Source organism: Sitophilus oryzae, unplaced genomic scaffold (genome assembly GCF_002938485.1).
Source record: "Sitophilus oryzae breed Bouriz unplaced genomic scaffold, Soryzae_2.0 scaffold_1500_pilon_pilon, whole genome shotgun sequence".
In the NCBI taxonomy this organism is placed as follows: Eukaryota; Metazoa; Arthropoda; class Insecta; order Coleoptera; family Curculionidae; genus Sitophilus; species Sitophilus oryzae.
This window is the reverse complement of record NW_022146171.1, coordinates 1,181,389-1,203,620: the sequence shown is the minus strand read 5'-3', so window position 1 is coordinate 1,203,620 and position 22,232 is coordinate 1,181,389. Positions and strand designations below refer to the sequence as shown.

Here is a 22,232-nt window from a genome sequence, read left to right as displayed (position 1 = left end):
TGACACATTTGAATTTGATTTGAAATTTTGTGGATTTGTCAGTCTTTACGGAGCTTATTTTATGTTATTTATTATTTATTCTACTACTGATAGTTGTATAATGGTAGTAAATCTAGCTGGAAATTGTGGCAGAACTTAAATTAACAGTGACACTATCGCGATTTATCGAAAAAGGCTCTAAAATAGTTGGTTGTGTAGAGTGCGGTAGATCTCAGCAAAAATCGAGTGAAGTAATGGAACAACTTTTCGCTAGTAAGTGACTATATAATATACATACTTGTAGTAAACCGATCATTTATGAAATTCACTTAAATTAACTAATTATATATTTTTTCTTGCATTTTTGCTTTTATTTACTACTTGTCAAAGATTAGATGTCAAAGAATTTAGATACGTCAATTTGACTTACTTGCTTCAGTAGCGTATCGGATGTTTATAGTTATAAATAATTATTATAACTTATCTATTTTTATTTGAATTTTATATTTTTATAACAATTTTAATAACTACCAACATTTATTCACAACGTAAAATAAAAAAAATATTGGGTCTACCCCACGTCTACCCTACATCATAGTTTTACATTTTTTAAATAAAATTAGAACGGCACTGATAAACCGGAATTTAAGTCGGCCATATTTGAGGCCCATCGCGGTGGACCTAAGATTTTTGATATGCTCCTTCCTTAGTCTTCTTATTCAAAGCATTGGACACAATTTACCTATAGAGGTAAATGGTGTCCAATTTTTATATAAGGTACGATGAGTGCATAGGTACGTTAGAGGCATAGACAAACAAATAAAAAGAGACTGGCAAATTAAATGGCAAAGAGAGGGACAACGTTCCCGTATCGCAACTCAGAACGCAAAATTTCGTTCTATTTATGTTGATCTGCGCATTGCGTCTATTGGTCCCACTATCTCATTCTAATATAACAAGAGAGAAAGAAGCAGCCATATAAAACGTAATTTCTAAATAGAAATTAGAACAATAGCTTTTTCTCATCATGACAACCAAGATGACAACATCATGACAATTCGTCATATTTGTTAATTTTTCTTTTGGTGATTTACCTTCTTTTTTTCTAAACTCTCCATTTTATTGACTTATGAATATGGATAGGGAACAAATTCCTTTGTTTCAGATAGATATTTATATTTTGTTACTTATAATTTTAGGTTATACTATTTGTTATTTTATTTGCTGCAGAAGCCAGTATCATCTATTTTTTATATGTATTGGTACCCCCTTTCTCTGATAGATATGTTAAAGACACCCAGTAAAATAAAAGTAAGTAGTTATATTTATCATCCTATTAAGAAAAAAGTAGAAGTAGTAGTGTCAAAAATATTTCGAACCTCTCTTAACATAACAAATTAATACTGTTACGTTTTTCGTCGGTTCCGTGTGGATAGAAAGTCACAATTTATTTAAACACTATTTATTTAACACTAATTAACAAAAACAATAACGATAAAAGACTTATAGAACTATTTACAAACGATTTATAACTAAGAATTTATTTTGAATTTTAGCGCGTCAACTGCACTCGTATATTTATAACTGCCCCCTCTAGGCCACAGCCGCCGGCTTTTATACCTACAGCAAAAGAAATCTAGAATAGTCCATAGATCGTCAGGTGCATAGAGAAGGTTTTCGAATGTTCTCGTATGTACTAGTCCATTCCAGTGGGACTCGATTCTTCTCGAACGAATGAATCATTACGGTGTCTATTCTTTAATGCGATGTTAAGGTCATCTGAGGGCGGAACATACAGTTAGGTTAGGTCGAGTCCACACGGGTCCGCAACACTGCTTCCTTCTTAGGTACATGCTCGTCCCGAGATGTACACGGTGAATGAAGGTATTTGCAAAGCTGGCCCCTGGTACATTGAGAAGTCTGGTAGAAATAGCAGTCTACAGTTTTCTCTCCCGATCTCAGCTTTGGGTTGTAGCAGCAAACGAGGATCTCGATTCCCGTAAATCTGAACAAGACTTCAATCATGTTCCGGATTGTACGCCAACTCAAACCATCGAGTCCACACGCCAGTTTCGGAATGGCTAATCGTGTAATATTGTTGTTTAGCAGGGCTTCTCTCAGTTCAATCAGGGTCTTCCATAGATTGAGATAAGTCGGCTTACTTGGGGACCATTCCTTGGTGACTAAGTAGAAAATGTGCCTTGCTTGACCATGTTCATTGTCGGTTAGCCTCAAGACACTTCCAACCTCTGGATCCTGTCGGCGTAGTTCTCCGACTCGCCCAAACTTCTCATTGAACGTCGCAGCGATTCCTCTGGACATCCGCAAATCTCGGACCACACAGTAAGCGAGCGAATAATCAGGAGGCACGGAAAAGAGGTTTCGTTGTTCTTCTTTGGTTACTCCATAGCGAGCCTTCTAACTGCTGTTGTATCGGGCCATGAAATCGTCAAAGGACATCTCCGAATCAGGGGGATCAAAGCTGCATGTTTGCACGGATGAACGGTAGCCCAACAGGAACAGGTGAAGAAATTTGTCCCAGTCTCTTTGGTAGTCAGAGACTACTTTGGCCAGATAACGGTTGATAGTTCTGTTCATGCGTTCAATCATCCCATCGGATTGTGGATGTAGAGCAGTCGTCCTGATCTTGCGGATGTTCAGGACTTCACAGACGCCTTGGAACAGATTGGACTCAAAGTTTCTTCCCTGATCTGAATGAAGCTCCATGGGAACACCAAACCTGCAGATCCATTCTTCAACAAGGGCATCAGCAACGGTGGACGCTTCTTGATTTGGCAACGCGTAGGCCTCGACCCATTTGCTGAAGTAATCCATTACTACCACAATGTATTTGTTACCATCGTTCGTCTCCGCGAAAGGACCAGCCACGTCGATCGCTATTCGTTCGAAGGGACTGCCAACATTGTACCGGCGCATAGGGGCTTTACCACGCTTTTGTGGCCCATTGATGGCTGCGCAAATATCACATTTCTTACACCAGGCCCTCACATCTTCTTTGCAGTTCACCCAGTACAACCGTTCACGCAGCTTGCCAAGTGTCTTGGTAACACCAAGATGTCCACCGCTGCGCGCTGGTTCCATTGTGAACTTCCTCCAAGACTTCTGGGACCCTCTTCTTTGGAATGACGATCTGCCTTCTCTCTTCTTGTCCCTCCGGTCTCTCGATCACACGGCGAAGTAGTCCGTTATCTATTACCAAGGAATTCCACTGAGCCCAGTACGACTTTACGTTCGGCGAATATCTGCAAACTTCTTCCCACGTTGGTCTTTGGCCTGCGTTTTTCCAGTTAATTACTAAACCTAATTCTGGGTCACTGGTTTGGTCATTTGCAAGATCTTCGGGTTGCCAACTATCATTAACCACAGTTGTTCTTAGGAGTTTCACTTCTTTCTCTTCTGCTCGGGAACAATGCTTACAGTCCTTAGCGCAAGGTCTTCTGGAAAGTGCGTCGGCATTTCGATGGATTGCCCCAGCTCGATGTTGTGTCGAAGTCAAATTCTTGTAATCGTTCATTCCATCTAGCTACCTGCCCTTCAGGATTCTTAAACTGCAACAGCCATTTCAAAGCAGCATGGTCTGTTCTTAACAAGAACTTTCTTCCATAGAGATACTTGTAGAAATGTTCCACTGCTTTAACTACGGCTAGTAATTCTCGTCTGGTTACACTGTAGTTCCTTTCCGGTTTTGACAAGGTCTTACTAAAATAACCAATGACTTTCTCTTGACCATCCTGGATCTGAGACAGAACAGCGCCTAACTCAACATTGCTAGCGTCGGTATCCAATATAAAGTTTCCGTTGCCAAGGGGGTAGCTAAGTATGGGCGCACTAGTCAGGGTCTTCTTCAGTGTTCGGAATGCCTCGTCAGAATCTGAGTCCCAACAGAAACGCCTCTCGCCTTCGGTAAGTCTGGTTAATGGTTTAGCGATGATGGCGAAACCCTGTACATAACGGCGATAGTATGTGCATAGCCCCAAAAGCTTCTGAGTTCATGTTTGTCTTTGGGTATCGGCCACTCTTCCACTGTCTTGGTCTTCTGTGGATCTACCGCAACTCCCTGGGAGGAGACCACATGGCCCAAGTAGTGTACCTTTTCTTGACACAGATGACATTTCTTGGGGCTAAGTTTCAAACCAGAACTCCCTAGTCGCTTGAAAACTTCTTCCAAATTCTTCAGATGATGGTCAAAGGATTTCCCCACCACTATGATGTCATCCAGGTACACTAAACAGGTAGTCCAGGATAGTCCCTTTAACACAGACTCCATTAGTCTCTCAAAGGTAGCTGGCGCGTTGCACAATCCAAAAGGCATGACGGTAAATTGCCACAGTCCGGAGCCCACCGAGAACGCTGTCTTCTCTCTATCTTTCGGCGCCATGTCGACTTGCCAATATCCACTTTTCAGATCTAACGTAGAGAATATCGTTAACCCCGCCAGCGTGTCTAGAGTATCGTCTATCCTCGGCAGGGGATAACTATCCTTCTTGGTAACATTATTGAGCTGCCGATAATCAACACAGAATCTGGTGGTACCGTCTTTCTTCTTTACTAGTACTACCGGCGATGTCCACGGGCTGTTAGATGGTTCGATGACATCTTCTTCTTTCATTTCTCGAAGGATTTTATCAGCTTCTTCACGTTTGGCGAGCGGAAGTCTTCTCGGATTTTGTTTGATTGGTCGCGCATCTCCTGTATCAATTTTATGTTGTACTAAATTGGTACGACCTCTCTGTCCTGCTTCTCCTTTATCAAACACATCTTGATACTTGATTATCAGGTTTCTCAATTTTCTACTATTTTCGGGAGATAATCCCTTAACGTTTACTAACTCCTTCACCATTTTGTCCGGAATTTTTGAAGTCGAAACTTTGGAGGCTTCCACGCTTCGAACGACTGAGGAGACCGAACAACAGTACCCTAAGAGGGTTCCCTTCTTCAAGGATACAGAATAATAATTCGTGTTCATTACTCTCACCGGTACAGTTTTCTTCGCTCGTAGCAGGGCTTTTCCAACAGCGATCCCTCGTCCTATTTCGCTGTCATGGTTCCTTGGCTCCAACAGAATAATACTCCCATTATTCATTTTACCTTCTAGGCAACCATCCAAAAATATCTCACAGCGCTCAGGGATCGAAACATCTTCTGCTACCACCACGCGAAGCGTCTCCTCACATTTTCGATGCAGAACCACTTCTTCTTCATTTATTTTCAAAATTCCTTGTTTGAGGTTTAGCTCAAAACCTCTAGTGGTCATGATGTCCATTCCGAGAATAAGTTCATCTTCGATGTCTGCTACTAACACTCGATGATTAAAACAGGTGCTTCCGATAACAAAATTAAGATCTACCTCTCCATGGATGAGAGCGGAGCTTCCTGTAGCTGTACGTAGTCGCCATTGTGTTGTTGTAATCATTTTTGATGTTTTAAGGATATCCGGCCTGATGATCGTTTTGGTCGCACCCGTATCCAACAGCATGGTCCGTAACTCTCCATCCACGAAACCATCCACAAAAATGCTGTTGAACTTGTGTTGTAGCGATGCGACTTGAGCAGTTTTCGTTTTGAACCTGTTGGGTACTGCTCGATATGTGTCCCTTTGATTCGACACTTGGCGAAACCGGGTCCACGTGCTTTTCTTTACAGTGACTTCTTACCTGTCCTGCTTGGCCGCAATTCCAGCAACAAGTCGGTCCTTTCTTGCCCATGTACTCCTCCATGACTTTCCGTACAATGCTTTCCACGGATTCGTCGAAACATTGGTTGACCGCCCGTACTCTCACTAGAGACCGAGAACTTTGTTTCGCGGCCTCAAATTCTAGGGCACGTGCTAGAGCATCTACCAAGAGCGTTGGGTGGGCTAGAAGAAGCGCTTGCCTTGTCTCGCTGTCACGTAAGCCGTCGGAGAATGCCTGTACTGCCAACCGCTCCATAACATTCTCGGGCGTAGCAGGGTACGCAAGGGGAACGAGGCGAGCTACGTCGGCTTCAAACTCCTGCAGAGACTCATTTGACTTTTGAATGCGATTTTTTAGCTGGGAATGATAGACATGTTCCCTGAGCTTCCATGAGCTCGGCCGTACCTCATTTCTAAATGTCGTACCAATTGCTGATAGTCTCCCTGTTCCGATGGTGACAGTGTCTGCAGGATGTCAGTCGCATCTCCTCGCAGTGCGACAGTCAAAGCGGTAGCTTTTTCAGCGATTGTCTATCCGTTCGCTCTCGCAGCGGCCTCAAACTGGCAAAAATAATTGGTCCAAGCGGTTTTTCCGTAAAACTGTGGAGGCTTAATAACTGACTTTGAGATATACTTATTTTCGACGAGTGTCGGGTCCCAAGTAGCATTTGGACGTTATCTAACGTCGGGTATACGTCGCGTTCAATAAACCCGACGCCGACGTCGGGTACCAACGTCGGTTCGACCGCCCGACGACCCTTATTTGCACCTAAATGGGGAATACAGATTCGGGTCGCCTCGACGTCGGTATCTAACCTAATAGGGAATGTAATTCTACCAATTACCAGCGTCATATTACGTTGGATTTTAGTTACTTAAAATTCGTCGCTAAGCACTTACGTTACGTTTGGTTTCATATTCGCTACCTAGAATACATAAAAACCTAACCAAACTACCTAATTACAAATGGATTCATAATCACTCCTCGAATATAACTATAAGTGCCTATCTAATTTCATATTATAATAATTCTGAATCATTAATCCAGACATCAGTTTTGTCAACGGAAGTCACTTTTTTGATATATCTAATTAAAATACTCCGGAAAACAACGAGCGCCTTCAAAATTAGGTAGATTTATGAAATAAAAATATATATAAAAAAGTTACTCGCAAAATATTTTTTTAATTTTCTAACTGGTTTAATCATAAAAGTGTACTGTGGTTCCCCCCAAACTCAACATATCAATATTATTCTACTAGAAATCGAAATGTGAATATAAATTTTAAGAACAAAAAACAATTTTAAAATGGCTGACAATCGGATACGTGTTAAGAATGGCGGATTTCTGTGTCCGACTTAATATGAACTACCAATATACCAATTTCAACCGGGTCTCCAACATTAGTCGTCTCACACGACCGAAGTCATCAAACCGGACGATCGGCAATCGTATTATGTCGTATATAATTCCAACGTACGCCACGTAACCTCACTTTGCGTATCAGTGATTTGTGGATTTGTGCAACTATATTTTAGTTTTTGTTTTCTCCTTAAAAAAATGGGCAGCCACTTTTTTAAGCCTAACCTCACATGCGGGAGGAGGATGGGGTCTGCTGGTTTCCTAAGCTAAAAAATGTAATTAAGATGCACCAGTGTAATGCAGCATCTCTTCCGGATAAAAATCATTTATGAGTGGAGGCAAGACATCACTACTACTATTATTATTTTGCAAAAGCCTCGACCTCTTTCTGTAAAATGTAGATGAATGTCTAAATGCCTTTTTAGTGTTTTTTTAGGCATAAGTTTGTTTACAAAAACCTTTTATTAGGTTATGTTCATGATGTTCATTAGGTCGCAAATGCTACTTAATGGGTTGTATTTACGGACGTAAATAGAGATACGTAAATTAGGTTATAAATATGAACATAAAATACAACAAAATATAATTGGACGTTACTTTAGGGATGACGTATCCTATTCGGACAACGGGTAGACGTCGGGCTAGTTCAGGTATATGTACGTCGTGCAAGCCAACGTGGGAACGACGTTGGGAAATTAATAAAAATGGTACGTTGTTATTTTGTACGTCGACAGATCGTTGGATTTACCGACTCGGATCCAACGACGTCGCTTTTAATAGGAAAGCGACGTCACAGGTCGTATCACCAGCACCCGACCTAAATTTGCACAAGTCTGACGTCGCTTCAGGTCAGATTTAGTTCAAAGTCAGATAGATGCTACTTGGAGTCCTTCGATGATTCTTGACATTTTGATGAATTTGCCTTTGCTATTTGTTCTTTCAAAATTTCGATTTTTCTATTAACATCGTCCTCAATCTGTGCTATTTTGTCTTGTGTATCTATTATCTTTTCTTCTAATTCCCTGGAGTTTTCTGTTATCTTGTTATATAAACTTTCTTCTCAATTCAGTATTTTATTATTAAAGCTGGCCTGTATGTCTTTATAATTTTCTGCGATCTTATCTTCTAAAATATTCATTTTATCATTTAAAGTTTCTTACAAATCCTGGGAATTTTCCATAATTTTATCTTCTAATTTTTGCGAATTTTCACTAATTTTATTATTTAAACTGTTCAAATTGTCGTTTAAATTGTCTTGTAAATTTTTCAATGACGAGTCAAGGTCACCTTCCAGCTCAAAGCAAAATGTGTCAGGATCCTCACCTTCCTCGATCAGAACATCTCTTAGTCTTGCTTGTAAAATACTTTTTTTCCATCTGCTCACATTCTCTCTCTTCCAGTATTCATTTTAATTCCGACACTTTCAAGTCCTTCAACAATTTTTTTGAAGCCATTTTCAGTCTTATTTTTTTTAAGTCTATCACACACGCCACACTTGACACCAATTGTTACGTTTTTCGTCGGTTCCGTGTGGATAGAAAGTCACAATTTATTTAAACACTATTTATTTAACACTAACTAACAAAAACAATAACGATAAAAGACTTATAGAACAATTTTTATAAACGATTTATAACTAAGAATTTATTTTGAATTTTAGCGCGTCAACTGCACTCGTATATTTATGACTGCCTTCTCTAGGCCACAGCCGCCGGCTTTTATACCTACAGCTAAGAAATCTAGAATAGTCCATAGATCGTTAGGTGCATAGAGAAGGTTTCGAATGTTCTCGTATGTACTACTCCATTCCAGTGGGACTCGATTCTTCTCGAACGAATGAATCATTACGGTGTCTATTCTTTAATGCGATGTTAAGGTCATCTGAGGGCGGGACATATAGTTAGGTTAGGTCGAGTCCACACGAGTCCGCAACAATACATTTAATTTTTTTCATTTTTTGGGTAGGTAGTTTATAACTGGTTTATAGTAACCAGAAACTTTATTAATATACCTATTTTACTTTTGTTTTAGGATTAAAACTGGACTTTAAAATGGTTCAGGATCATAATTCTCGTAAAGTCTTCTTTGCTTGGATATTCACTTTGTTATTGCAAAGTTTTTTCGAAAATGAGATTTTTAATGCCCTTCAAAATTGGTAGGTGGGTGGAATAAACACTGTTATTTTTTGTTATTATATTATAAAAAGTTTATTTATTTTTATGTATAAATAAATATGTTTATAAAACAGTACAATTTTTGTTTTTTTTTATAATTTCCCTTGTAATAGTAGTATTCTTTCGTTCTGAAACAAACTGCAAATTTTCACTTAAACTGATTTATTCCCTACACCACGTTCCCTTTACGTGGTATAGGGAATATATAAATCAGTTTAAGTGAAAATTTTCAGTTTCAGAATGAAAGAATACTACTAATAATGGCTAATTTAAATTTCCCGCCAGCCAGAATGTGCGATAATGTCTTACGATACGTTTTATTTTTTTTTCTTTTTTATATGAAGCACACATAATAAAGAAAGATAGCAATAAAGATGTACGTCCTGCCATGGTCCTGCTAATTGGTTTCAAAATTGTTATTCTGAGTTGCGCTACGGGAACGCGGTCCCACTCTTTACCATGAGATTTGTCAGTCTCTTTTTATTTGTTTGTCTATGGTTAGAGGGCATCAATAAAAAATAAACCCGAATGTTAATTAATTTATAGTTTATTTATTTATTAAGCTTTTCATGAAGCTATTGAGTACAGACAAAAGTGCTTCGTTTGTCCGTTAGAGGGTATCAAACTTAAAAAAAATAAACACATTTTTTAGGTTATATTAAAAATCGTTATTCCGACTTGAATGCGATTGGTGGCACCTAAGTTTTGGTAAGTGCTTTATCATTTGACATTCACAAAACCAAGAAAAAAGTACGGAAAGGGTGAAAACTACCCCCACACTTACATAAATTTTCGTAAAAATACTTTCCAACCCCACCAACGACCAATTTATTTTTTCGTAAAATGGTTCTTTTAGTATTTACTGCATTTTTTGTCTCCTTGTAAAAAAACGCCACTGTGTATACTTTTTGAGAAAAAGAATACTTTACTGAAGCTGACTTCCAAAAAATGTTTCTTGTCACATCAAGCCATTGTAGTCGCATAAATTGTATTATGCACTAATAATCTAGTTGTCAAAAATATGGAATTTTATGTTAGTATCGCAAATGGTTTATTTATTTTTCACAGTATCTTAAGTTATAGGACACAGAATGGTATAAACAACAAAAAAAGTATATAATGTATATGCTGTGTCTACCCAAGTATGTAAGCATCATTTGCTAAGATAGGACCGTAATGTGCTCTATTGATTCCCCCACTGAATTGCACATTCTACATCTATCCACGCTGTTATTATGCATTAAGACCAATTTAGTAATGGACTTTCGCCGTTTTTCCCGTGCGCTCTTCGTATGTGCCAAATTTCGTACTCTTACGTTAAGCGGTTTCGGCTGTGCGTTGATACCTAATTGGCATTCAGTTTTATTTTAATAGCAATACAATATTTATATAATAACAATATTTTGTACAGAGCTTACAACAGCAACAACCGAATATCGCAAGACAAATCAAACAGCAAGAAGCAATGTCCAAATCTACCAAAGCGGATGCAAAAGAAGTTCAGAGATTGACCGCGATTGTCGAACAGAAGAGGAAAGACTATGATGCCGCTTCTAAAACAGCGAGTATGATAGTTTTATAAAATTGCACCTAGAATAAGATTAATAATAATATTCTTCTTAGGCGTTTTACAAATTCAAGTTGATCAGATAAATAAGGAAATCAAAGAGAAGACGACAGGAAAGATTCGTAAAGTCGAGAACAGTATCAAAGAATGCACTAAAATAATCGAAATGTGTAAATCTGAAACGGCGAAAGTCAAGGTCGCGGTGAAGACAGCAGAGAGGTATGTTAATCTGTGGTTAGAAATATAGTTCTTCTCACATGATTATTCCGCATTATTAATATCGTTTTTTGTGTTCCAACAATGTTTTTTTAAAATTCCGACTTGTAGAAATTATAAAACTACAAAAGAGAATATCACTCGTATGGAACAAGACGTTGAAGCAATGGAAAACAGTCTGAGAGCTATGAAAAAGGAGAGAGACGAGATGGAAGAAGATGCTAAGAAGCTTTTGACTTGCATCGAGGAAATTACTGAGCAGTTACAAGAAAAAGAAAAATTATATTCAGGTATTTTGTTTATAATATAGAATATTGTTATAAAACATATAAAAAAATTAAGATAAGAATTAACTACTATTTGATTTTATTATTTTTTTTTAAATAGAGGCAAAAAAAGAAGTGGAAGGTATTATGGGAAAAGAAAATAAATTGAAATCTGAAAAAATCGATGTGGATGAAAAAGTTAATATCCACAATAAGAAACTAAAAGAATTTAAGGCAGCAATTCGGTCGTGGGAGTCGAAGGTAATTGTTTATACTTAATTAAAAAAAATGATTTTTGTTGAAATAATATTAAAGTAGTTGTATTTTTTTTAGTTAAATGAACTAACGTTGCAAGATATACCAAACCAAACAGCTGAAGAATTACAAAAATTTACAGATGAAGAATTGGAAAACAAAGATGCTGAGCACGCAGAACGAGAACTAAAAGCCGCAGAAAATCACTTGAAAGCAGCTAAACCAAACTTACACATTATTCAAGTAAGACCCTTAGTAAGACTCGTCCAGTTTTAATTTTTATGTATTTTTTCACTATCAAAATATTTTTCTGAAATTACGATGGTCAGGTATTGAAATAGTAAATACGTATCGATCTTTTCACTCTAAACGACCTTTTTTTCTAAATATTATACAAAACGATTGCAAAAAACGGCGTCAGAGATGACTTTGAAATGAAGAACGCTATCATTTTATACGTAAAATTATATGGGTATTAGAGATGAGCAAGAAATCGCAAACTGCTATTCAAATCGCAGCAATTTTAAAGTCGCACTCGCAACCTGCGATTGACTCTAATAGGAAACTGCTATTGCGATTTCTCCTTTTTGCCAGTTTCAATTTAGGTAACCAATATTACTATAGCTGCGGTGCGAGATTTGCGACTTTGTTGCGATTTGCGATTTTGCTACGATTGTGATTTTGTAAACTAGGTCCGTGATTTCTATATTTATGTGAGTTTGAATTTTTAGGAGTTGCGATTTGCGATATGATTGCAAATGTAATTTTGAAGCATTTTATAGTAAACTGCGATTTAATTTTCTCTCTTAATTTAAATTTCTAGGGCAACGATCAATAATATACCGGGTGTTTCTCAAGAGTCGTTCGCCCCTTTAACTTTTTTATTTTTTCTGATAAAAAAAACGAGATTTGGTATGTTAGTATATGACATAAATTAGGATTGATTGACGTATTCAATTGTTTTTAGTCACTTCTAGTGATGGGAGTACTCGGATACAGGAATCCAGTAGTATTCGATTCTTAAGAGAATCGAAAGTACTCGAGTACTTCAGTTCAGTATGGAATCGATTCCGATTCTTTAAAAAAATATTCGTTTCGGCATAAACCATTGATATATTACCCCTTTCTGTGGTATATTATAGAGAACAGAGACAGACCGACTAGGCCAGTACTCGAAACTCGAACTAGGGTATCTGTAGTAATCTGTACTTTGTACTCAATCTCGAGGCACCGAACCGAATGTCATGGGAATCGAAAACCGATCCCAAACTCGACTTTCTTTTCGAATCGGGTATTTTCAAAAATTTTAAAACAATTCCGGCGGCTCTGGCGGCAGGCGGCTTGCGTCTGGCGGCGCGTCACACAGAATAGACGATAAAATAAGCATTTTTTGCCGGCAAAGGCGGCGTTTTGGAGAAAACATAAAAGAGCTGATATAAATGCCTAAATGTTTTTTTCGGGGTGGAAGAATAGGTTTAAATTTTAACGGAGCATTTATTTAGTTCTTTTTTTGCTTTTGAGATGCGTAGAGGTATTGAATAATGTGGTTTTGATTTCGATAAAGAGTTTCGCTGTTGGTTAAATAGTTTGATATAATTCTTATTTGTTTAAATATCAGTTTATTTTAAATATACTGTATAATAATGAGGTCCGTCGTGTGGGAAATTTTTAAAAAGGAGAATAAAAGTGAAGCTGTTTGTTCACTTTGTAAAAATAAGTTGAAGTTCTACAGCAGTACTACAAATTTAAAAAAACATTTGACCCGACTACACCCAATCCAGTACAAGCAGCTTATTGATAATTTAGAAGCTTCAACTTCAACTGAACCTCCTGCATCATTTGCGGAACAGAGAGAAGAACACACAGAAGGAAGTATTGTGAGAGGAAAAGGCCGTGCGACCGGTGATGAAAGTTCTGAACCATCGCAGCCTCAACCCAAAAGAAAAAAACAATTAAAGTTATTTGGTGGTTCTAGCACTACTGAACTTAGTGACGACAAAAAAAAAAGAAATAGATGAAAAGCTGTTAAAAATGATTGTTCAAGATTTTCAACCACTGTCTTTTGTTGAAAATAAAGGTTTTAAAGACTTTTCTAAGAGCCTTAACGCTCTTTATTCAGTTCCCAGTAGGAAATATTTGACAGACACTCTCTTAAAAGACAAATTTGTCAAGGTGAAATCAAACATTAAAGAAATGTTGTGTGAGGTGAACTATGTTTCAGTGACTACGGATATATGGACCTCGGATAGTAACATTGCTTATGTAAGTTTAACATGCCATTTTAGTTATAAAGATAAGTTAAATTCTCAAGTATTGTCTACCGACGAGATTTCTGGGGCCCATACTGGTGAAAATATTGGTAACACATTAACCAAAATATTAAACGAATGGGGAATTATGGGCAAAGTCGTTACAGTTGTATCCGATAACGGAAGTAACATAAAAAATGCCATAAATGAACACCTAAAAAGCACAATCACCCATGCGTGGCACACACTTTAAATTTATGCGTAAACGACAGCATAAAAGAAAACGAGACTTTTCATTAATTTGTAAAAACTCGATCACTAGTTTCGTATTTTAAACATAGTGTACAAGCTACCGAAAAATTAAAGACAACGCAGATTCAAATGGGTTTTCCAGTTCTTAAAATTAAGCAGGATGTTTCCACAAGATGGAATTCAACTTTATTTATGTTAGAACGCCTGTTAGAGATCAAAGATGCATTATCTGTAATATTATCCAGTTTGCCTAAAGCCCCTGCTAGTTTAAACGCTACGGAATGGAGTATTGTTTGGGACTGTGTGCCAGTTCTAAAACCTATCGAGATTATAACGTCAGTGTTATCGGCAGAAAAATATCCAACAATATCTATTATCATCCCACTAATTAGAGGACTACAACACACTTTACAACATATAAATCCAACGACGGACGTTGGCATAAAATTAAAACAGTCATTATTAGAGGCGATAGGAAGAAGGCTTGTTTCACTTGAAAGAGATAAAATGGTAGCGAAGGCAACAATTTTAGACCCGAGATTTAAAGGTCTAGCTTTTGGACTGGAAGAAAATTCTAAAAACGCTGAATCTTGGATAATCGAAGAAGTAAAACAAATAATAATTGTAAAAAATAACGCGGATTCCACGTCTGAACCCGAACCAAACCTTTTAGGACCAGCAACAACATCCGATCCATCTAAAAATCTTTGGGCATTTTTTGATGACAAATTATCCCAAAAAAAATCCGTTGTAACACCGACAACAACAGCAATGTTAACTGTAAAACAATATTTGCAACTACCCAATTTAGACAGAACAAAGTGCCCATTTGAATTTTGGAGTCAAAACAAAAGTATGTTTCCGGAACTCTATGAATTGGCTCAAAAATATTTAAGCATTCCCGGAACTTCTGTCCCTTCAGAAAGAATATTTTCTAAAGCAGGACAATTAACCAATGTTCGACGAAATCGCTTACTACCCAAAAATTTGAATCAGATTATTTTTTAAATAGTTATTATTCACACTAATGTTTTTGCTTTTAATTGTTTATTTAAATATTTAATTTGTTATTGGCTTTCAATATTTGTTGTTTATTATTTATTACTTTTATTTAACTATTAAATATCTGCGTTGAAAATATTTGTACCATTTTTTTGGTTTTCTATTTAAATTTAAAAAACATATTATATTATTATTATATATATTATTTTTTAGGTACGAACATATTTATTTCCTATTTTGTTGATAAAAATGTTGTTTTTTGATTTCTAACAATGTATAAATTATAATCAATGTTTCCATTAATGTAATATGTTATATATTTCTTTTTTTTTCAGTTAAAATTTTAGGATTGAATTTTCTTAAATATATACATTTGTTTTATTCAATGTTTTGAATAAAATAATTTATATAATTTAAGCAATTTTTCCATATTTTGTTTTTAGTTTTTAGTTTTTTAGAATTAAAGAAGTGTGTTCTTATTTTTTATGTACGCAATATCGGATTACTTATTTTGTTGATAAATTTTGTTTTTTATGTATGAAAACATCAACTTTCCTCTTTTGTTAAATAAATAAATGTTTTTTTATATTTTAAATAATAAAAACTGTTTTATTCAATAAAACTATAGTTTAGCGAATACATTTAACTGACTTAATCACTTAACAATTCGAATTTCGGATATTAGTACTCAGTACTCATTAAAGTATTCGATTCCAAATTGTACTCGATTCCGAAGTACTCGATTCCCTAAAGTATTCGATTCCGCCCATCACTAGTCACTTCTTGTTTCACCGGAAATGACTACACCTTTAATTTTTAAATGACACCCTCTGTATTTTTTTACTTTATTCAATACAAAATGATACTCCGATTAGAATGGCATATCATATGGCAACTTTTGACATTTTCGCTTAAGAAAATCGTATTTTAAATCTCAATCTAGAATGTCATGACTGGGTAACGTTTTTAGTTCGTTACATGTCTTTTATATTGGACATATGATGTATGGCGTATCGTCACCGGATTCCGTATCGTTCAGGCCTGATAATTTATTTGAAACGCTTGGCGTGGTTTTGGCGTTCTCTGGTCGACAACCCTGTTATCGTTTCACTGCTTCTGTGGAGGGCTGTCAACATCGTTTCAAGGCTTTGAAGAAGACTAAGGAAGGAGCATATCAAAAATCTTAGGTACACCGCGATGGGCCTCAAATATGGCCGACTTAAATTCCGGTTTATCAGTGTCGTTCTAATTTTATTTAAAAAATGTAAAACTATGATGTAGGGTAGACGTGGGGTAGACTCAATAATTTGTTGTTTTATTTTACGTTGTGAATAAATGTTGGTAGTTATTAAAATTGTTATAAAAATATATAATTGTAATAAAAATAGATAAGTTATAATAAGTATTTATTAACACAAACATCCGATACGCTACTGAAGCAGGTAAGTCAAATTAACATATCTAAATTCTTTGACATTAAATCTTTGACAAGTAATAAATAAAAGCTAAAATGCAAGAAAAATATATAATTTAGTTAATTTAAGTGAATTTCATAAATGATCGGTTTACTACACGTATGTATATTATACCTATAGTCACTTACTAGCGAAAAGTTGTTCCATTATTTCACTCAATTTTTGCCGAGATCTACCGCACGCTACACAACCAACTATTTTAGAGTCTTTTTCGATAAATCCCGATAGTGTCACTGTTAATTTAAGTTCTGCCACAATTTCCATCTAGATTTACTACCTTTATACAACTATCAGTGTAGAATAAATAATAAATAACATAAAATAAGCTCCGTAAAGACTGACAAATCCACAAAATTTCAAATCAAATTCAAATGTGTCAAATGAATCGTCAAACAGAACTCTCAAGGATCCCCACCCTAGAGAGCTTTTATGGTGGCTTTTCCGCCCACCATGCATGAATACATGGATAGCATTATGCTCCTTCCTTAGTCTTCTTATTCAAAGTTTCAAGGCGTCTCTGCGCTTTAACCTCACTTTTTGGGTTTGCCTTCGGTCGCCATCATCAACCCGGCTTAGAGAAATGGTAATTATTTAAATCTTGCTGCAAAATCTGAATCAGCTTTTATTTCGAAGATACAGGTAAAGATGAGATATTATCGTTTATAGATTCGATATTATTATTGAGTATTTTTAGGGTAGAGTTTTGGATTGGCCCAACTCAACTCGTATTTGGTGTTTGCTGGCACGTTGGTTTTCTTTTGTCCTCCAGAATGTTAAATGGAAGAAAGGACAGTTCTTTTGTTTATTATTGAGCCCTCGGAAGTATTTCGAGGTAGGTTTATTGTGTTTATTATACCTGGGTCGGTTTTAAACACGAGTTTCGTATTTTTAGGGTCCAAGGTACGGACATTATCTCATGTAGGGAAGATACGCTTAGTTTATCCAAGGTATGGACATTATCCAAGGTACGGGTTTGGTTCGGGTTGGTGTTCCCATGTACAGATTTCAAAGGTACGGATAGTTTATCCTATGGTTGGATGCCCTATGTACGGGTGGTTTTCCTGTGGACAGGTCTCCTATGGACGGATGTTTATCCTATGTACAGATTGCCCCAGTTTGGATGTAGCGTAAGCCCCATGCTGCTTCGTTCCTATTTCTAAGCCTAGTCGATAGTTACGGCTGTATTGGTTCATGGTGTCCTCATCCTGGCCCCTTTTGTTGTAAAGCCGAGGGGGAGTGCAGAGATACAAGCCCACCTCACGCTGTTACTGTTTGAAGCAGGATTACCTAAAGAACGAACAGCTAAGTTTAGATTTAAGTTCTGGATTTTATGTTTTACATCTCAGTCTTGAATAATATCGTACAGACTTTACACTTAGTGGTTAATTTTTTATGTCAGTTTAGTATTTAAAATATGATTTAGACCTTAGGTTACACTACGAACATATCTTGTAATGGTATTACTTTCTATGTATATTATTATTTCGTGATTTTGACAGATGAATAACCAAACAGATTCTAGAATCTACGACTTGCAATATCTCGGATTTAACATCGTACAAAATATAACAAATTAAATAAAGTAATGGCTACTATTATATATTTTCTATAGCTTTATCTATATTGTATTTTTCCATAGTCTTTTTCATGGAACATATTTTATATTATTTTTAACATAACTTTCCTCGACATATAACCACTATAATTATTAAAATTTTACAATGTTATTTACCATCAAAGACCATCATGAATAAATATAGTCATTAGTTTTAAGTAATATACAACTGTTTTCTTTCTCTGTTCATGCCTGGCGCCCAATATCTATATTTTTTTGTTTATTGTTATTAATTAGTTTTCTTTCCAGTGAAATACCTTATCCACGACTGCTCTACCGATGAAAAGCTGCCGTTCGCAGTGGTAATGTTTAAAAAACGTTATAGCTGTGTTAAAAACACTAATTTTAATCAAGATGCCTTGGAAAAATAGGTTTGATCGTCTATTGTTTCTCGCGTCTTGTCCTGGCCAGTTAAAAGAATAAAAGATGCCCAATTCGTATTTTTATTCATATCTCAAATTTTTCAAATTGGGTGGCTCATTGGTATATTTAGAAAAAGCATTTTTTTACGAATAATTTGGTTTAGTAAATATTAAAATTGCAATCGCAGTTTCAATTGCGATTGGAGATCGCAGTTTTGCTCATCTCTAATGGGTATATCAAACTCTAAGCCTTTTTTTTTCGATTATATGATACAAGTTCACACCCCTCATAATTGACACTTCCATACCTAAATTCGCAAGGTTACTTCGCGCTAGAATATTTTATTAAATTCGGTTACAACACTACCTTTTCTTTATAGGAATACAGAAAAAAAGAGACCCTGTATATTAGTCGGGCCAAGGAGTTTGAGGAGGTCGAATTGAAAAGAACCGAAATGAGGCAACTGTACGACAAATTAAGGAATCAGAGGAAGGAGGAGTTCATATCGGGGTACAATATAATAAAATTGAAATTGAAAGAGATGTACCAGATGATCACTTTAGGAGGTGACGCAGATTTTGAAATGGTAGACACGTACGACCCGTTTACTGAAGGTGTTCAATTTAAGTATGCATTAGCTTACGGACGACTTAAATTCAAATATGAAATAAATTATTTTTTGTTATTATTTTAGTGTACGACCTCCGCGAAAAACCTGGAAGAAAATCTCGAATCTTTCTGGAGGTGAGAAAACACTGTCATCGTTGGCTTTAGTCTTTGCTTTACACTATTACAAACCGTCCCCGTTGTATATTATGGATGAAATAGATGCAGCCTTGGATTTCAGAAACGTATCTATAGTAGGAAACTATATAAAGGTAAACTGTTTTACTGGTTACATGTAGGTAGTTACTGGTTACTGGTAGATTTAGATCTACCTATGCAAATGAGGCATAGCTAATTTTTTTTGTATATTTTAGGAAAGAACAACCAATGCACAGTTTATAATTATTTCACTACGTTCCAACATGTTTGAATTGTGTGATAATCTCGTGGGCATCTACAAGACCTACAACACTACAAAAACTATAACTATTAACCCTAAATTATATGATAATGGATCCAGACCTACTCTAAATAATACTGAATTAGGTATATATTTCACATATCAATAATATTTTTATATAAAGTATATTTGAATATGTACAATATGTATGAATAATACGGTTTTATTTGATGTTTTTGTTTTTCAGAAAATTTAAATAAGCAAAATACAACACTTGAAGGAATTCAGGAAAGTCAGGAAATGGAACAGTCAGAATCTACACAACGTTCTGAAGGTATTCTATTTATAGTAATCAATATATTTATATTCATAAATACACTAGTCCCTTGTTATTATTGCTTTAATTTAAGCTAGTTTTTATAGTTTGTCCAGCGAAAAAAATGTATAACAGTTGACAGTTTACATCGGACTGATTCCGATATATCATTATAGATATGGTTTCAAGAATTTCTCTCGCTGGACAGACTGTACTTTAGAGTTGGGCTAAAACGTGAATTTATATTTACAGGTGTAACTGTGAATTTGATTTTTTATTTACAATGAAATTAACCTGTGAATGCGACTTTTACCCTTAATGATAATTTTCGCGTTTAGGTTATGCTGTTGTCATGAGGTGATTTTTTCACAGTTAAGGTTGCCCGTATTTTTTTAATTTACTGCTTTATTAAACTTCGGTTGCGATTTCACTCTCTTAGTTTCCTATATCAATTAAGGTGCTCCCCCACTTAAGGAGAACTAAGACGGCGGCGGCGCCGGCGGTGATTCGACTGTCGTAGATATATTATGGAGACAGGAGTCCGGCGTCTACAGCACGAAATTTTTGAAGTGAAACCTCCTTACGCGCGTTGGGAGTAAAAATTCAAGGCCGTGTGTCCTGGCCTCCTGACGCGCGAGCTAGCGAGAGGAAAAGTGATAGCGGCAGTGTTGCCACAGCTACCCCAATCGGGGTAGATCTACCCCTTTGTAAAACAATTTATAATTAACCGCTATCTCGTGATAATCTACCCCGATGAAAAATAAGCTTGTGGCAACACTGGGTAACGATCTATGCTATACGCGGCTAAGAAAATCACTATAATGAACTTGATACTGTACCAATCTTGATTTCATGCATATTTCCATTGATAGGTTTGTAGCTTCTGAATAACGGTCTAGGTAAAGCATCTAGCTCATTTGCCAGCTCAGAATTAGAATTTAGAGTTAGTAACTCGCATTTTCATTGAAGGACACTGTCATATTTATTTCAAACTCATAATCAACGAGAATATTCGTATAATTTAATTAAATTACTGTAAATCACTAGAAATAATGAATTTTTTGTTATTGAGCTGTAATTTCTGTATTATTAATCCGGTAAATGATGGAGATAAACAATTGTGATTGATTAAAATTTTGTTTTAAGATGAAACTTTTGTTAACAACATTCTGATAATTTGAATAATGAATTGAATAATGACAAGTGAGATCGGTCTAAAAAAGACAGAGATTTAGAGTGACAATTTGGTTATAGTTACAACAACAAACAACAAATTTGTCTTTCTGTTCATTTTATTATAAAAAATAATAATATAATAATAGCTGCCGTATATAGCGTTTAAGGCCTTGGGAGTAGCAAGGTACAGCTTGCCATACTAGAGCCGTTCGGTATGCAAGGAAGGTAATGTGGCTAGAACTACGCTTCAACCGCCTATTATTACCTCAGCATTGTGAATCCCAAGTACTCATTTAAGGCTGAGTCGACCAAACTATTTTTATTTTAATAAAAATAGTCGGCTGATGAAATGCCGGGTGTGGGATTCGAACCCACTACCTTGAGATTGGTAGACGAGAGCCTGTACCTCTACGCCACCGGGTACCTTCAATAATAATAAAGTATATATTATATAGTTATATTCTAATATATAATTGAAAATATGATATTTATCTTGTACAGGGCGAGTCAACGATAGAATATAGATAGTTCATTATATTCTTTATTTTTATATTTACAAAAAAATGTTAAACAGAAAAGTTTTAGGGAATGATAAGATACACAATATAAAATTGCGTGGACATAACATATGAATTTTTAAACGTATCACCCGATTTTTTATTTTTAGTAGTCATTTTTTGCCCATCTCGACTATACTTAATATGCTATGCTTCGTTTAAATAGATTATTAGAAACATTATATAACATTTTTTAGGACAAACTCCATCTCTTACACCTGAAACTATTCCAGAAACTCCTGAAAAGTCTTCAAGATCTTCAGAAGGTAAATTTATTTTACGAGATCCTAAATTGAGTTTTTATGTAAAATATACTAAAATTGTATCATTTTCATAGGAGACTCAAATAAAGAGAATACGTCACTTAACAGTATTCCAGAAAGCGAGTGTGACGAACAGAACGCAAGTACTTCAGATACGCCTTCTCCCATGGATGAAGACACCGCATAATTTTTTTTTAATTATTCAATTGTGAAACGAGGATAATAAATTTGTATTATTACTAAAAAACTCATTTCTCCTTTCAGTTATTTTTATAAATATTTGTTCTACGTATGCCAGGCTGGGTTATCACTACTAGACGCTTCGTGTAGGCTTCGTACCCGCCCCGAGACTTGTTTCACTGGTACGTTTCGAAGTGAGCCAAAGTGAGCTGTCTCTTTTGGATCGCGTATCAATTTTTTTCCTTCCGTGGTGCTGCCAGTGT

At 36.0% G+C, this 22,232-nt stretch overlaps 1 protein-coding gene across 1 annotated transcript in view; it reads left to right on the top strand.

The window, feature by feature from the left end:
- The window catches only part of LOC115878104 (structural maintenance of chromosomes protein 4), a 31,662-nt gene extending 9,638 nt beyond the window's left edge, over positions 1-22,024 (top strand). The window contains exons 14-24 of the mRNA XM_030894471.1: positions 10,623-10,776; positions 10,835-10,997; positions 11,106-11,284; positions 11,382-11,521; positions 11,594-11,758; positions 18,851-19,098; positions 19,166-19,349; positions 19,452-19,623; positions 19,725-19,811; positions 21,724-21,792; positions 21,864-22,024. Of these exons, the coding sequence (XP_030750331.1) occupies positions 10,623-10,776; positions 10,835-10,997; positions 11,106-11,284; positions 11,382-11,521; positions 11,594-11,758; positions 18,851-19,098; positions 19,166-19,349; positions 19,452-19,623; positions 19,725-19,811; positions 21,724-21,792; positions 21,864-21,976 (1,674 nt within the window). The 3' untranslated portion in view covers positions 21,977-22,024. The remainder of the gene's footprint in view (positions 1-10,622; positions 10,777-10,834; positions 10,998-11,105; positions 11,285-11,381; positions 11,522-11,593; positions 11,759-18,850; positions 19,099-19,165; positions 19,350-19,451; positions 19,624-19,724; positions 19,812-21,723; positions 21,793-21,863) is intronic.
- Positions 22,025-22,232: the final 208 nt, after the last annotated feature.